At 42.7% G+C, this 17,367-nt stretch overlaps 1 protein-coding gene across 1 annotated transcript in view; it reads right to left on the reverse strand.

The window, feature by feature from the left end:
• Nucleotides 1–17,367, reverse strand: part of LOC147708131 (two pore calcium channel protein 1-like) — a 531,957-nt gene that overhangs the window by 344,810 nt on the left and 169,780 nt on the right. Inside the window, exon 4 of the mRNA XM_086926891.1 lies at nt 10,269–10,397. Within this exon, the coding sequence (XP_086783017.1) occupies nt 10,269–10,397 (129 nt within the window). The remainder of the gene's footprint in view (nt 1–10,268; nt 10,398–17,367) is intronic.

The raw sequence follows: 17,367 nt of genomic DNA on the forward strand, positions 1-17,367 counted from the left end.
ATAGTCTGTTTGTTTTCAAGATGGGTGGAAGCTTTTCCAACATGTCACAATGATTCAATTACTGTGGCAAAATTGCTTTTGAGAGAACTCATACCAAGGTATGGTTTTCTGGTGTCGATTGAGACAGATCGCGGCACACATTTTGAAAACAGATTGTTAAAACTGATTTGTGAAGCACTAGGAATAAAGCAAAAATTGCATTGTGCCTACAGACCAGAAGCATCAGGAGTTGTTGAGCAAGTGAATGGTACAATAAAAAACAGTTTAGCTAAGATGTGTTTAGCTACAGGAATGAAGTGGACAGATGCACTATCACTTGTTTTGATGACTTTGAGAAGCGTTCCAGACAGAAAAACAGGTCTGAGTCCACAAGAAATCTTAATGGGAAGGGTCACGAGACAAGCATTTGTTCCAGTGGATAAACTACTGAGCATAAATGATAGTGCAATTATGGATTATGGAAATCTGATGTGGTGACTTCTGTGTTCCACCAGGTAGGAACTGCAGTGTTTTCAAAAGAGAAAGAACAAGCTCATGATCTGTTGCCAGGAGACTGGGTTAGGACAAAGGTACATCGAAGAAGGAATTGTCTAGTACCAAGGTGACAAAAGGCAAGACAGGTGATACTGGTCACAACAAATGCAATAAAGTGTAGGGGACTGAAAAGATGGATCCATGCTAGTCATACCATACGTGTCCCTCCACCTGAAAATCCTGACGAAGAAGGTGATACAACAGCTGATTCAGATTCAGAAGGAGAACCTGAGAGAAATCCAGATACTGAAGTTCGACAAGAAAGTCGAGATCTGAAAGATTCAAATGTGAATGAAGCATTGAATGAAGAGAATGATGAAGTTGTGATACAAGATTTTGAAGAAGAAAATGAAAATGATCTGCTAGATCAAGTAGCAGAAGAGCAAACTGAACAAGAAGTGATTCAAAATCAAGATCAGGAGAGTACTGAAAAGCAGATTGGAAACTTTGAAAGAAGGAACGAAAATTCTGAAACTGGTGGATTGGAAGTAATCAAAGAAGAAGAAGAAGAAGAAGAAATTCCAAGTACCAGCTATAAGGATGCTGTTCCTAACAAAGTGAAACTGCAGAGTAAAGAAGTACCTGAATCTGAATCTGAAGAAGAATCTGATACAGAAAAACTGATAATTGATGAATCAGCTTATAACACAGAAAGTGAAACAGATGACAGTGGAGATGAATCAAAAGTGAAAAGATCAAGGAAAAGGGCTTGGAGAGTAGAATATAACCTGACAGAGCCAAAAAGGAGGTTAACAAGAAAAGGAGACAATTGGCCAAGTGAAAATGAAGGCCTGAAATTTAAATTAGTGAATAAAGCAAAAGAGCAAGTGAATGAGATCTCAAGTCAAAAAGAAGAAGACTTGAATAAGAAAAAGCAAACAGAGAAAAGAATAGAAGTGATCAGTAATAGGCCAAAGAGAACAATTAAACCAAATCAGAAGTATAAGTCACCTGAGTGGTCCTACATAGTGATCCCACCAGTAATAGAAATTAGTAGTAGTCAGATTAATTTAGACGATGAAAGTGACAATGACTGATTTTCTTTGAAGTGACACAAGGTCAAAAAAATTGTGTTAGGAGACACAAGGTCAAAGAAATTGTGTTAGCTGAAAAACACATTTGATGTATGACATAAGGTCGAAGAAAAGCTGTTAGAAAAGAACGTTATCTGATATAAAAAAAAAAATTAAAAATGGGGGGTATGTTTAGTGATTTTATATTTAGTGATTTAGTGATTTTTCAATTTTTATTTTTAGTAAAGATGCCTTCTTATAATAATAATTTGAGATGCTCAATTCTCAAAAGATGTTGCAAATTGTCTTTAATATGTGTATTTCTAATAATTTTAGTTTGGTTAATTATAGCTGTCATTTTTCCTTTTGGAATAGATAGAGATGTATAAAGCTAATAGGACTAGTAAAGCTGTGGTCAATCATGACAAGATCAAGACAAGGTCATTGTACATAAACCAGAGATTCATCAAGATAGATCTGTGGGAGATTTTTCTAGAAATACTTTTTCAAGACTTTTATCTGAATACGTTAAAGTGATGAACGCAAAAGATTGTTACGTATATGTGAAATTACCAACTTCTGTGTCAGAGGGTGTGACATATAATATGCTTCCTCTTACTTACGGTGTGACATGTAGTGTAATAGCTAGTTTGTTTTATAAAACTGGACGTCTGGAATATTATTATTCAGACTGATGAGATTTTTGCAAATTTAAAAATTGTAGAAAGCTTGAATAAAGTGAAATATGCTAAACAGATGAGGGAATTTTTCTTAGTAACTAGTGAACTTACTTATGAGTATGCTTTTAGAAATAATCTAACATGTAAATTGAGAACAGAAGGAAAAACATTTTTAAATATGGTGGAAGAGAGAAGGGCAATTTATAAGCGAAATGAGATGACGAACAGACAAAGTCTAAATTTTGGGAGTTGGAAGATGAAAAGCTTAATGGTGGAAATGTTAATGTCGCAATTCATATAGATAAAACTGTTAGTGGAAAACTTTGTATAAGAAGAGATAATACCCAATTTGATAATTACTTCGTTGGTGCAAGTCAATATGAAGATACCTATCGTATTGTAGGGGGTTGGGGATTTAAAGGAGGCAAAGATCCAATTTTTCCTGGAATTTATTTCATTTGTGGGAATAAAGATTATTACAGTCTTCCTGACCACTGGTACGGGACATGTTTTGTAGGTTTCCTTTTTCCAAATTTTTTTCATGTAGATGGAAATGCAAAAGGTTCATTTGAAATTGGTAATCACCTGAGTAGATTTAGAAGAGAAAGCTTTTCAGAAATTTTAGGAGACATATTTGGTGCGTTAATACCTATGGTAAGAATAACCCTGAATGCAAACAAAATTAGAAAATTGTCCACAATTGTTGACAGACTGTCAACAGATACTGCAGGTGGATTTCAATTAGTTGACACAGAACTTGTTGCCATGAGATCCATGGTAATGCAGAATCGTCTTGCATTAGACATTCTGCTAGCTAAAGAGGGTGGAGTCTGTGGGATATTGCATGTTCAACACTGCTGCACATATATTCCTGATAAGAGTCAGAATATAGAGATGTATATAAGAAACATTACTGAGTTACATAGTGAGATAGTACCTATAGAAGATGAAAGTTTTTCAGAGCGCTTGGCTAAAAGATTTGCAACAATTAAACGCTGGTTTCAAGACATTGGTAGATCAATCATAGGTAATATAGTTTTTCCTTTGATAGTTATAGCTATAATAACACTTTTGTTTAAAATGAGTTGCATGATACACAAGAGAAGAAAACATTTGATAGAAAAGAAAAGAATTTACAAACTCAGAAAGGAGAAAGAAAAAGAGATAGAATTAGAAGAGTTTCGGAGAGCACAATATGAAAAATGCAGAAAAACAGATGAGTCTAAAGTTTAGAAATACTAATATCAAGAAAGTCCAAAAAATGTTCAAGGGTTAAAAATTTATACATTTTTGGGTATTGTTTGGTGATTTTGAAATCACCAGATGAGGAAGTTGATGGAGCAGGGTGATGAGCAAAATTTTGTTCTAACCTGTGAAGAGTATCTCCCATAATATATAACTTGACTAATAAGCATGTGGTGAAAAGTATTAATCAACTTAGTTTAAAATTGCAAACATTACACGCGGGATTAACTAATGTGCTTTATGTTGCATACGCAAAGAAGAAAATAATAAACTAACCTTGTCTATTGTCTTTGTCAGTATTAAATGCGGCTGTTTAACTAATGGCATGTGCTTATTATATGTGCTTATGTTATGTCTTTTGGTGACAAAAGCTCATGGAGTTCACCAGTTCCTGGAGGAATAGTAAATATAAAAGCTGCCTGACTGTGCTTCTGCTAGGTAACATAATTAACCTGGTTAATTATTAGAAGGGGGGCGGGTAACAGAATCGGTCTCAATTCTTTAATTAATTGATGTCTTGTGTTTGTTTAATAATAGTTTCCAAAGTGCGGCCTGAAAAGTAGCTTGGGAAAATATGGTTGACAGAGATGCAGACGTGAAAGAAATCTTGTCCAGAGTGGAGCCTTTCATTTACGTAATGGAGATTTTTGCTGCACAAGCATTATTAATAAAAAGAAAGGACTTTTGCTTGAATAAAATGTGCTCATGGAGAGAAGGCCCAAGGACAGGAAGAAGATGTGTCTGCCAAGTTTAGGAAGTAATGTTCTGAGCTCGAAAAGTGTAACATTTCTGAGGAAACGGAGAAACGTGAAATTGAATGAACAATAGGGCTTATGTAAAAGCCCAGTCTTGGTTAAAATTCGATGATGACCTAATGGTGGACTGACATAGCTCAGCCAATGAAAGACCTGAATTTTGTTGAAAGAATGTAGAATGTAGAGAGTTTAGATAGAGAAAAGGTATAAAACCTGACCTCATAAGCAAGGCCAAAAGCTTGCTTCCCGATTCCTAAATGACGTGCTGATGGACTTTTGGCGCACGTAAGGACAGCAGATTTTAAATGATATTTTCCTTTTCAGGTGAAGCGAGAAATAGATAGGGAAATAGAATTAGGGTATGGAAACTGTTATTTGCTAATACTTCATGTTTCTGATCTTGCTTTAATAAATGTCAGTTTAATAATTCATTTCCTAATAAAATGCTTCTTTCTTATTAGCTTTAAAAATAAAGATTCTAAAACGTAAATGTTCTTTTTTTTATGAAGAATAAAGTCAATAAAAATTAGATTCGAAATGACAAGCTGGTCTTGTTTATTAATGGACTAGTTACTATCAGTTGATCCAATCGCCTTAAGTGGTTTGATTTAATATATGACAAATGCTTAAATCCATGGTAAAAGATGATAAACTGCAGATGTAAATAATATTGTAGATATAACGTGAATAGTTTTATTAATCAGACCACATGATTCAGTTGCTCAAAAATTGTCTCATTGGTGTTATGGGCCTGTTTGAGTGTTTCATGATTAATGGTGAGTATTAAGGTAATAGGTAGTGATTGTGAGACAGTTTTTCAATAGGAGCGCTGGATCAGTGGAAAGAAGATTAAGAAACTGGGACACTGGCCTTTGAATGGCCTTTGAATCAAAAAAGTAGTATAAGTATTTGGGGGTTGTGATTCATAATTAAGGGACTTTCCTCCCTCACAAACAGTTCATAAAAGCAAAGGCCTCCTCTCTGCTTTATGCATTTTTAAGTCTGTATGAAAACGGTGGGGGGCCCATCTCTCAACTCTATGGTGAAAGTCATCCATGCCAACTTCATCAAACTCTTGCATATTGGCTGAAGTGATGTTTGCAAGTGAGTCAGGTTTCATAGATCAAAGTGTTACCAACACCTACAGACAAGTGTTTCCCTGACCCAAGCATAGTTCACCAGCTCAGATCCGGTTGAAATTTTGCTAAACAAAGCAGTAATTGGAAAGACAAAGGGCTTTAATAACAACATGCTTTTCAAGCTAAGGGCAGAAAAGGAAGATTTACTAGAACATCAGTTGTGGCTTGAAATATCACATTCAAGCATGGCCAATTTCTCGCACCTTCGTGGATATGCCGCTCCAGAATCTTCAAATAGAGAACTTATGAACAGGGCTAGTTACCTTCACAACCTTCACAAGACTAGTTTAAAAAACTATGCAGTAGAAATCATGGTTGGAAGTAAACAGAAATTTATAAACCATTGCACACGACTGGCTGAGCCTAAACAATGCGAGAAGTTAGGCATGCAACCAATTTTATGTCGATGTATTAAAATAAAGATCAAGCTGAAACTGCGGACAGGTCAGTTAGCAGTCTTGCCCACACTACATTGTATCAGGAAAGAGTTAAGAAAGTCAACCACCACTAATTGCAGACTACAATACTTACAAGGAATCAATCACAAGCACAGTCTGCATCTGCCCATCTTTGTTAAATCAGAGGCACACCTTGCGAAAACCTCAGTTCAACTGGTTGAACTTCCATTTCTGTAGGCCAGCAGTAATGGCATGCCTTCAAGTGACTCATCTTCCTCTTGCACTGCATTTTGAGAAAGTCATGGGCATTGCAAAAAAGAACCTGAGGGTAGCAACTGCTAAAAATAATTACTGATCTCTGGAGAGGGGCTGTATTTGGCCATGGAAACAATACCAGCTCATCTGTTCCATGGATGACCCACATTCATTAAGAACAGCCCTGTCGCACTTCAAGTAATTATGCAAACTGCATTATGCTTCTCAAGAAATGCACTATACACCCTATTTTCACTTACTTGCCAGATTTCAGCACTTTCAATCAGTTAGATCGTATGCGTATTATGTATTGCACCTTGCTTGAAGTACTTTAACTGGTGTAGTTGTTGTTTTAACGAGAACTTTTTACTGCTTCTGATATTATCCACATTGTTTTACCTCTCATGTCTGGTTTTAATTAATCAAGGCATGAAAAAATAAACTGACAGTCTTGATCATGTTGTACCAGGAAGGGGTTCGTTTTGGCCAATTGCCTACTTTATCCATGGGTTAAAATGGCTCCAAAGGAGACCTGTCAAGGGCAAAAGGGTAGCACTCCCTCCTACCTAATTAGAGAGGAGTATGCTAATTAGCCAGACTTTCTACATGGTCTGGCACAACACAGAAAGGCAATCCCACTCTACATATCAACACCACCCTCAAAAATCACAAACAGCAAGGAAGCCCTACAATGTCTCAATGTTTGCCTAATTACGTGGAAACAACAAAATCGCCCAGTCTGGCTTCCTCTAGCAATTGAGGCTACACAAAGGAAATTTACATAAAAAAATACATGTGTTGACTGGCAATCTGACATGGACTGGTGTATGTTGCAGGAAAAGACTGTATATGTAACGAGAGGGTGCCCCCGTAAATGGGTGGAAATATGGACCAGCTGGAATGACTTTAGGGGGAACATTTGCGAGCCTCCTTGTATCACGCAGACTAGCTCACTGGACTTATAATGATCTTAACTACTTAATAGCTCTTTACACTTGAACATGGTGTGCTGTCGCTTTCCCACCGGAACAGCAGTAGACTCGATTGTACTGTAACTTGATGACCGAGTTAATGGGGGGGTATGTTCTTTGTTTTGTTGTTCTTAAATTAAAACAATGTGTATTGTATAGTATGGCATATACATAAAATCTAAAATCAGGCCTTCACCATCCTTCCTTATACCTTGGATCACATGCACATGCACTTTACAACGCCGCCGTGCCCCCGGGTTGACGGCACGGAGGTTGTGTATTCTATGAAACGTGTTATACTTTGAACTGTCGCGGCCGGCCCATTGGGTTGTAGGCTGGAAGCTGTGTAATGTGTAACGATCTAATAAAGGTCTTCAAAAAAAAAATACATGTTATATTACCTGAAAAAGCATCACTGTTTACAAAATGAAAATTAAACACTGTACATTTTTAAATTGTGTTGGACTTGGCCCTTTTGGCAGGTTCACCCCTAAACTTTTTGCTTTTAATTGTGACCTGATACTAGTTGTTTTTGGCTTTTGCACACTTTAACACTGTGTCCCAGTGTAAAGTACGTGCGCACACTGAGTGCATGTTGTGAGATTGGCCTGCCCTCCCATAGGAATGCATGGGGAATGTGTGTGTCCATGGTAGTTCTTGATGTGTGGGGAGTGCAGGGGCGAGTTTGGTATGTGCGAACTCGTGAGATTAAATGCTGCGCAAGGATGTGCGCAGATTTAATGTGTCTGGTGTGGAAGTGCCACTTCTAGAAGTTGGCATGTCTGTGTAGTAAATGTGAATTGACTGACTGGCTTGTGATTGGCTGGAGCTGGCTGGTGTGCCTGGCTCCAGGAGTCAGGATGGGTGCCCCGGTGGTGAATGGAGAGATCTGCGTGTTGATGGGAGGGAGAAGTACACTTGGGACCTGAATAGGGCTGGGCCTTCCCTCCACAATGCTGGCTCCGCCCCCTGTGGTGCGTCTGATGTCCCTAGCCTGTCCTGTGAATGGGGAGGGGCTGAGCACAACAAAATACACCAAAACCAGTTGCATCTGGTTTTCCCTTAACCCTGGGCTACCAGACAAAGGAGCTATGTGTATAAAAAGGGGTTGTGACCCCATGAAAAATGTTCTATCTGTAGATCCTACCTTGAGGGGGGCCTGCTACTGCTGGGCGCCAGGAGGTATCGCCACTGGGAACTGCCTCCCTGCCTGGAGAGCTCTGTGAGCTGGACCCTGGGCCCAGCCCTTGCCCCCTGCCTTCCTTCCCTGAACTTTGCCCTGGACTTGAGACTTTGGACTCTGTGGGATCTTCAGTCCTGGTGCCTTGAAGACGCTGCATTGCCAGAACAGGCGCCCTTTTCCTGCCCAGGGAGCATGTGGGCTCCGCAGCGCTGAGCTTCCCCGCCAGATTGGTGATTTATGGGCTTGGCAGGGGCCCATCCTGCCTTTTGTTCCTAGTGGGTGCCTACCCCGTATACTGCCGCGTTTATTGCCTAATTCTAGAGCGGGTCCCCAGCCCGCTTATCTATGTACTTTAGCGGGTGCCCACCTCGCCTGTCCGCTTATTTCTTAATTTCGAGGGAGCCTACCCCTCGTTTTGCCCCGAGAGAATCACCGCCGCCTGCCCGGGGGCTTCCTTGCAGAGTGCTGTGCCCGCCTACTAGACGCGCTGGGATTGGTCCCAACCTGTCAGGGATTCCCGCTGTGTCATCGCGGGGCTGCGCTGGGATTGGTCCCAGCCTTCCAGGATTCCTGCCGCGTCATCCCTGGGCAGCACAGGGATTGGGCCCCAGCCTCGAGGGCCCTCCCACGCTCTTCGAGAGAAGCAAGGCTCCGCCTGGGACCGGGGAGCATCCCGGAGAGGAGAATCGCCCGGCCTGCTGTGGAAGCGCCGTTAAGTGGAAGCCGGCTGGGGGAGCCAAAACCCAGGCACTACGCCGGTGCCTTTGTCAGAACAGCCCCGCTTAGCAGAGGGCTGCTCCACGAAACCAGCCACATCAGAGCGGCCCCGGAAGGCAGCGGGCCGCTCCAACGTGGGGAGCATTTGTAGTACTTGGAGACCTCGCTCCACCAGGGGCACATAATTGTTTTACAGATCCGGGGGGGCCCGGGTCCTTGCCCGCATTCACACCCCATTGCTCCCGGAGCCTGAGGGCTCCAACGAGGCCCCAGTTGTTTTTCAGGAGCCAGAGTGATCCTAGGGGTATTTTTAATTTCCTTGCCCACGAGGCTCCCACGTATGGCCCATTTTCGGAATCAGAGCCTGTGAGGCTCCCACGTTGTTTTGGGGGCACTGTTGTTTCTTTAGGAGCCCCAGAGAAGAGCCAGGAGGCATGCTGGTGCCAGGCTCAGTTTCCCCAGCTGCCCAGCACTTAGTGGGCAGCTGCAACGTTTAGGTGGTGCCCTGCGCATCGCTGCATTTGCAGCTGGTAGCCCTGACTCTGCTGGACAAAGGGCGTTTGAGCCCCTGAGAAGCCAAGTTGGCCTGGGGACATTTTCATGTGGTGTGCCCTTGCTTGGGGTACATGGTTATGCCTTATGTGATTTTTGCGCAATGTGATTGCCTACTGTGCTTGAGAGAATACTTGCCTAATGTGATTTATGCATACTATGCAATGCCTTTATGCCTGTGATACCTCTAACTGTGATTTCATGATTAGGAGGTTGTTTTGCCTAGTATAGGTTATACTAGTGTGTTTATGTGTCCCTGCGTGATCTATGCCTATAGTGATTAGTATTGCGTAGTGTGTACCTACCTTTTACCAGTGGTTACTGGTTGTGTCCTACAATTATTATTTTGTGCTACAAGTATTTTATGTTCTAGAAGTGCTATTTCTACTAAGTGCTAATTCTGACGGTGGCCCACGTGACCCTATCCTGTGTATATAATCCCCTGTAAATACTGCCCAGTGCCAGTTGGCACAGTGTAATTGTGTGATTATGATCTAATGTGTTTATGGTAATACAAAGGCTATTTTTATATATAATCTTGTGTGGAATTCCTTTTTGTGGTGCGCCTAGTGTGTTTCTGCTGAGTGTGTGTTGCGCAAACGCTTTACACATTGCCTCCGGGATAAGCCTTACTGCTCGTGTCACGCTACCAAGGGGGTGTGCAGGGGTTATCTTGGCGTGCAACTCCCTTGCCCTGACTAGAGTGGTGGTGTCTGCCTGGCTTTGGCGCAAGCCTTAGCCAACCAGAAATCCCATTTCTAACTAATTGTTTTTTTAAACAGTATCAGAGTAAACAAATAAGGAAAAGACCATGGTCAAAACTTACCGCAATTGTTACCATGACGCAGATATTCTTTGTATCCTTCCAAAATATACTTTGTGGCGTTACTTTAGCAAAATGTACAAGACGGCCAAAGAATGCCAAAAGACACAACACCTCCACCAGTGAAGTTGCCTGGTAAATAGACAAAAAAAATAAGCAAACTGAGTATTGTGCGCTTTAATGCTTTCACATTCAGTAAATAGCATGGATTATTTTTAGGCTACTAAAAATGACTTACTTACTAAGGTTTCTGAGTTTCTAAGCTAACATAGGGAAAACAAGCTGTTACCTATCCATGCTATTGAGTTATAATAATTTTTTTTAATACATATTTTAAACTTACTTAAATTGCCTTGAAATGTCACTTGTCAGGATAATAACAAACATATACATGTGGCTTGTTTGTAACATAATAGAAGATTTTTATGTCATATTTCTACAGATAACCACCTAGGATATCATTAGTAGTGATTGAGTAAATTGTGAGCCCTGTGCAAACACCTGTTGTCGCATTCATAAGTGCTGCAATGTTTGTGATAAATATTGCACCCCTCAATAAATTTCAGCGGTCAAACTTTCCAAAATTTAAAGGCGGTTAAAAGCGCCCAGTAAATACCAGGACAAGCAGATTCTGGTGCACAAGCACCAATTCCGTATGTTATGACTGATTTTAAGGGCAAACTTTCTAATATGTATTAGTTATTGCACCCAATACATTTAGTACCTATTACTTTCCGTCCTTATTAGAGCGATAATTAATGAGGGAAAGGGGAACTATATATCAGACCAAAGAGTTCCAATATCTTATACAGATTGATTATGGAGGCTTCTAACCACCAGTAATGAACCCCTTCTAAAGATGTTTGCACTCAGTTCCTTCTTAAACTCTATGCCACTTTCCTGATATGGGTAAACTGTGAGCAATGCCCTCAAAATACCCACAGTTCAAGCACCTCCACCTCATTAACTGGGATAAATCCAGAGTAATATTGCTTAAAAACACTGAATGTATTATCTGTTGGGATCCGCTGAGGAAAGTGTGTCTATTAAGAGATCCTCTCTCCACTTGAAATCTAGATTAACACAGGGAGTTAGTGAAGCTACAGCTGATAATACATCACACTCAATACATAAAAATGCAATATATAATAAACAAAGAAGGATAGAATTGATGTATACTTTGAAGGTTGAAGTCTTTGGATTCACTATATAGCAACCAGTGCTAGATAATTCAGGACAAGTTGGAGTCAAGTAAGTTGCTGCCTCATAACAGCATGTAACTACTCTCCTTAAATTTGAATAATAGGGAATGACTAAACATGTTCTCTTAAAAACAAACCCCCCAGGAATTGAGAAGCGGGTGCACTAGAAAAGAGTTGTAATTGCAATTCTCACCATTTTCTCTCTTGGTCCATTACCTTGCAGTATCATCTACGGACCAAAATTCCTGTAAAACCTTCAAACTCACACTTGAGAAACCAAAGATCCTTCCACGAAGCCCACCGATTCCCATTCTCTCTCTTGTGGGCAGTGGATTTCTCTAGTCCATATTAAAAAGAAGTGGTGGCTATCAGTCTTTAATTGCTTGCCCTAACTGTAGGAAATTGTTTTTAGGTCTCGCCTAGGCAGCGCATGTGCTGTCTCTTCGAGACATGTAGTATTCAGTCTACGGGCTTAGAATACGCCCAGTGCTTACCATTCCTTCTTTCGACTGCCTTTACAAATTCCTTTGTTTTCGTTGGTCAATAGAATACATTTGTCCCACCTTTGGGCTGTTTGTTCCACCCTGGAGACTGCCCCTGCTACACAGATCCTTTCACTATGGGCAATATGTTTTGCTTCAGTGCACTACTTTGTCTTTCTGCACTCTCCCGGCCCATGCTCTCAGTTCACTTAATCTCCTGTGACCTTCCCACAACACCTTTCACCCCTCACAGCTTGTTTTTATTCTAAACAGCTGCTCTTCTCTCCTTCTTGGGCTGCAGCTGCCTGCTCCTTCCTCATGCTTAACAAGATAACCAGGTGTATGTTGCACTGGCTTGTTTTGCAACATTAGAAACCCCTTTCCTGAACCGCAAGAAATAGTGCAGCAAAAACATAACAAGCATTTACAATGCAATGGTCTCGGCATCATTAAAGGTGGAGCTATTGGCATTGCTCATGACATTTCTTTTTTTTCTTTAAATAATAAATAAATGGCATTGTCATTTACATTGCCAATACACAGCACTCTGCACTCAACAGCACACACCACTCTGCACTCAACAGCACACACCACTCTGCACCTGCACTCACTGCTCTGCACACTCACTCTGCACTCACTACTCTGCATTCCGCACTCACTACTCACTACTCACTACTCTACGCACTCACTACTCTACGCACTCACTACTCTACGCACTCACCACTCTACGCACTCACCACTCTACGCACTCACCACTCTACGCACTCACCACTCTACGCACTCACCACTCTACGCACTCACTACTCTGCACTCACTACTCACTACTCTGCACTCACTACTCACTACTCTGCACTCACTACTAACTACTCTGCACTCACTACTAACTACTCTGCACTCACTACTAACTACTCTGCACTCACTACTAACTACTCTGCACTCACTACTCTGCACTCACTACTCGCTACTCTGCACTCACTACTCTGCACTCACTACTCTGCACTCACTACTCACTACTCTGCACTCACTACTCACTACTCTGCACTCACTACTCACTACTCTGCACTCACACTCTGCACTCACTACTCTGCACTCACTACTCACTACTCTGCACTTACTACTCACTACTCTGCACTCACTACTCTGCACTCACTACTCACTACTCTGCACTCACTACTCTGCACTCACTACTCACTACTCTGCACTCACTACTCTGCACTCACTACTCACTACTCTGCACTCACTACTCACTACTCTGCACTCACTACTCTGCACTCACTACTCACTACTCTGCACTCACTACTCACTACTCTGCACTCACTACTCACTACTCTGCACTCACTACTCACTACTCTGCACTCACTACTCTGCACTCACTACTCTGCACTCACTACTCTACACTCACTACTCTGCACTCACTACTCTGCACTCACTACTCACTACTCTGCACTTACTACTCACTACTCTGCACTCACTACTCTGCACTCACTACTCTGCACTCACTACTCACTACTCTGCACTCACTACTCTGCACTCACTACTCACTACTCTGCACTCACTACTCTGCACTCACTACTCACTACTCTGCACTCACTACTCACTACTCTGCACTCACTACTCTGCACTCACTACTCTGCACTCACTACTCTGCACTCACTACTCTGCAATCTGCACTCACTACTCTGCACTCACTACTCTGCACTCACTACTCACTCACAAATTCAGTTCTAATAGAAGTCACTATATCTGCAGCTAATAATCCCATCCAGGGCCTGCCTCTTCTTGTCTTTCGAGCCGCTATTCCTCCAGCGCGAGGCCCGATTCCCATAGGATGCGCCTCTTGGGACAGATCTGTAGGCTCCTAATCTGCCTCGCATCCCCGGGACATGTTCGGATCCGGCTGTCATTGCTCTTCCGCAGCAAACCTCAAAGCCTGGAGACACAGATGCCCTGTAGCAGCAAGCACGCCAGCTCTGATTCGAATTACTTCCCTTAAACGCCAGTGGGGAGGGGGTCATTGCCACGCGGCGTTCTGTTCATTAACTTTGGAGAGGTCAAGGCTGGGATGCGCAGACATCGCTGGACATGTGCATACCTGCTTCCCATCGGCAGCCCGTGTGTGTCCCCCTGGGCTGCTCTCGCTCCCACTCTCCTCTCCCAATTGCCTCCCTGCATCCATCTGAGGATGCGCGCGGGTTGGATGTTCTGTCCCTGCCGGGTGCCTGCCACTGCACTCCCGTCTCCGAGACGCGGCACACATAGCGCCCATGGAGGGGGCATTCAGCAGCAGGGGGCGGTCACTGGTGGGAGGAGGCCTGTCCCAGCTGCAGCCACGAACAGCACAGAGCCCAGGGGTAACACCTCACTGCAACCGAAGTGAGCGGCAAAAGTAGTGACGGAGCCCTGGCCCGCGGCTGTCAGTGTTCACAAGCGCACACGAGAGACACTACTAGTGACAGCCCGAAATCTAAACAGCGACACTAGTCGTAGGTGCACACACTGTGATACTCAGTGCGGTACTCACATGCAAGATGAAGTTGGGCAGCATCGAGAGAGCGTGCAAACAATCCTCTACAGGCCGAGGCACGTGCACAAACCAACACACATGAGGACAAACATCCAGGTGAACGGGGTCATCGAAAGGAGCAGGCAAACAGCCTCTTGTATATGTACGAACAACCAAATACACAGGGATCTAAACACAGCCAGACAACCAATTACAGGAGCGAATATTTACAGACAAAGTCAGGTAAACTGCACCTTACATAAACACAAACAAGCAGGCATTCAGTCTTACGGATGAATGAAAACATCTGGGGCTCAACCACAAACATGCCATTATAATGTCCGGTTCACAGAACCCCCAAAGATACATACTAAAAAGTAGGCGTGTAGCCTCACACATTTGTACAAACAACCAGGTACACAACTCCGCACTTATGATTTGGGCTGGTAGGGCAAAGGGGAAGATTTTCTTTTAGTTAAACACGCTGCTACGGAAGAAAAGCCGTCTCCGGCAATGAGGAGCAGAGAGTTGAAAAGCGGTGCTCTGCAGGACAGCACCTACTTCCGGTTTGGCCGGCAATGCTTCCGGGTCGCCGCAGGCAGCGCGGCGGCCCGACCTGCACGGGGAAGGGAGGCAGCTTTCGAGGAGGACAGCACCTGGCCGCGAGCGCGTTCTCGTGCACGTGGCCTTAACAAATCGCCGCGCGCGGCCAGTGCTGTCCTCCTGGGAAGCTGAGCCGCTAACAATAAGGTCTCTGGCGAGAGCGAGCTTCGCTCGCTTTAGCCGAGACCTAAAAAAGAATGTTTATACATTGCCCATTTTAAAATTTCTCACAAATGGCATCTGAAATGTATATATTCATGAGCAATAAAAGCTTCTAGAGAGCCAAAGGATGAATTGTTTCTGTTTTGCAAGCACTTTCACTTTTAATTTACAGAGACTCGTTTTTTAACCTTCTCAGAAGTGCATTAGGACAGTGGCCACATGTATGTGGAGATTTAGGGCTTACAAGAGCGTGCTCAGGAGTACTCTGTGAGGTATTCAGATTGTACCAGTTGCAGGGCTGCTAACACAAGTTAATTTTTAAAATGGTGAATAGTCACAGCTGATGCTTCCAGCTAGCCCCCATCACGTACCCGGTACTGGTGTTGAGGGAGTGGTCTCTGGGACGATCTGCAACATGTTTGGCCATGCCTCTGTAAGGGCACGCAGTGTCTGTCTTTCTACTGAAGACGAAGAGTGTATGTAGATAGATGTGGTTCACAACGCCTACATCCCTTCGTGCTAATTAGAAAACGTAAGCTGAAAATTTGGCATCTGTTTGCATCTCCTCTGAATATCTCAACCCGCCCCTTCCCCACCCCCCCACCCCACACCCTGCCTTGTCTTTTCCACCTCTAGTGCCTGATCCTCTGACCCTCTGCACTTTGCCCAGTGCTTTTTCCAGGCTTAACGTAGGCCAGCCCGCTTGAGCTTTTGTTACTTTTTTTAATGTCTTTTTTTGTTGCACGTTATCCTAAATCAGTTTTATGAGCTGCACATAATGCTACACTTTGATAGTTTTCTTGTGGCGCATTACTTTAACAACACGTACCCCACGGGCTGAGTTGCATTAAATGTGATCTAAATACAGCTACAAACACACTGACCTGATTTTCTAACTCCATGGCGACATAACTGCTAAAAAATATGTCCATGCTAATTATTCCTTCTCATTATCTGTTATCTTACTTCATAAACCTAGTTTGTCTCTAGCCTTCTTTAATATTCATTATTATACATTTTTAATTGAAATCTCCAGAACTTTAACATCTTAATTGTTATCTCCTATGCCAAAGTATGTGGGCAAAGAATTTGGCAGGTGTCCTTCTAAACTGTCAAGACAGCATACAAATGCAGAAGAGTTCTCACGGAAACCATTGTTGGTCTGGAAAAACAGCTAACTTTCTCTCTGACCAGACCAGCATACTTGTCGCTCTTTCAGGTCATCTGTGTGATACATTTATAGCCACACATATCTACTTTGCACTAATTTGCAAGAATATGCTGCATCACTAAATACTTATATGGTTCCATAGGCGAGACCAATTGATTGCCTTGCAAATGCTTGTTTGATTAAGGGGAGTAAAGACCCTTCCAAAGCAACAACCACAATCCCGGTCAGGGTAAACCACAGAAGTTACTAAATTAACCTGTGCTCAACTCTCTGGTAGCTTGGCACAAAAGCAGTCAGGCTGAACTTAGAGGCACAGTGTTAGGTATTTATGCAGCACTTAAACAGTAATAAAGTGAAACCTCAACACAAAAAAACCCTTCTCTAATAAGGAAAATAGAGAAAATTGTACTAAATTAAATGACACCAAAACTATCTAAATCCAATCAGTGGAACCGGGGTTAATAATTGTAAAAGTTTACGGTGAAAAACAGTGCCTAACGATCAACATCACATGGGGACATCTAGTTGCGTGAGACTGGGGCAAAGTCGAATGTTCTGGCTGACTGCAAAGAAGCGTGGTTTGGATTCACAAAGTGGAGTGGGCCAGATCTCGGCTTACCTTTGGACTTAGAAGAAATTTCAAAGAAAATGTCTGGATAGGTAAAGTTCAGTGGGGGAAGACAGCTGGCGGTGTCTGAGGAAGAGGCATTATCATCGGAGAGCCGCTAGAAGAAGTTGCGTTGAGGATTTCCACGTTCAGACTTAGTCATTGTTTTGGACGCCAAAAATCTTAAGCGGAACAAAGCTGCAGTCTGTAGCCGATGAGAGCTCCATAAGGCTGGAAACCCTTCTGATGAGGAGTCGCTGAACAGGATTTGCTGCTGCAGAGAAGAACGTAGCAAGAGCTAATGTGAAGTCAGGCTGACTGGTGAAGCACCTTGTGCAAATTAGCGAGCCAGTAGGTCCTGGTCTTCTATCA

This window comes from Lissotriton vulgaris, chromosome 6 (genome assembly GCF_964263255.1).
Source record: "Lissotriton vulgaris chromosome 6, aLisVul1.2, whole genome shotgun sequence".
Lineage (NCBI taxonomy): Eukaryota > Metazoa > Chordata > Amphibia > Caudata > Salamandridae > Lissotriton > Lissotriton vulgaris.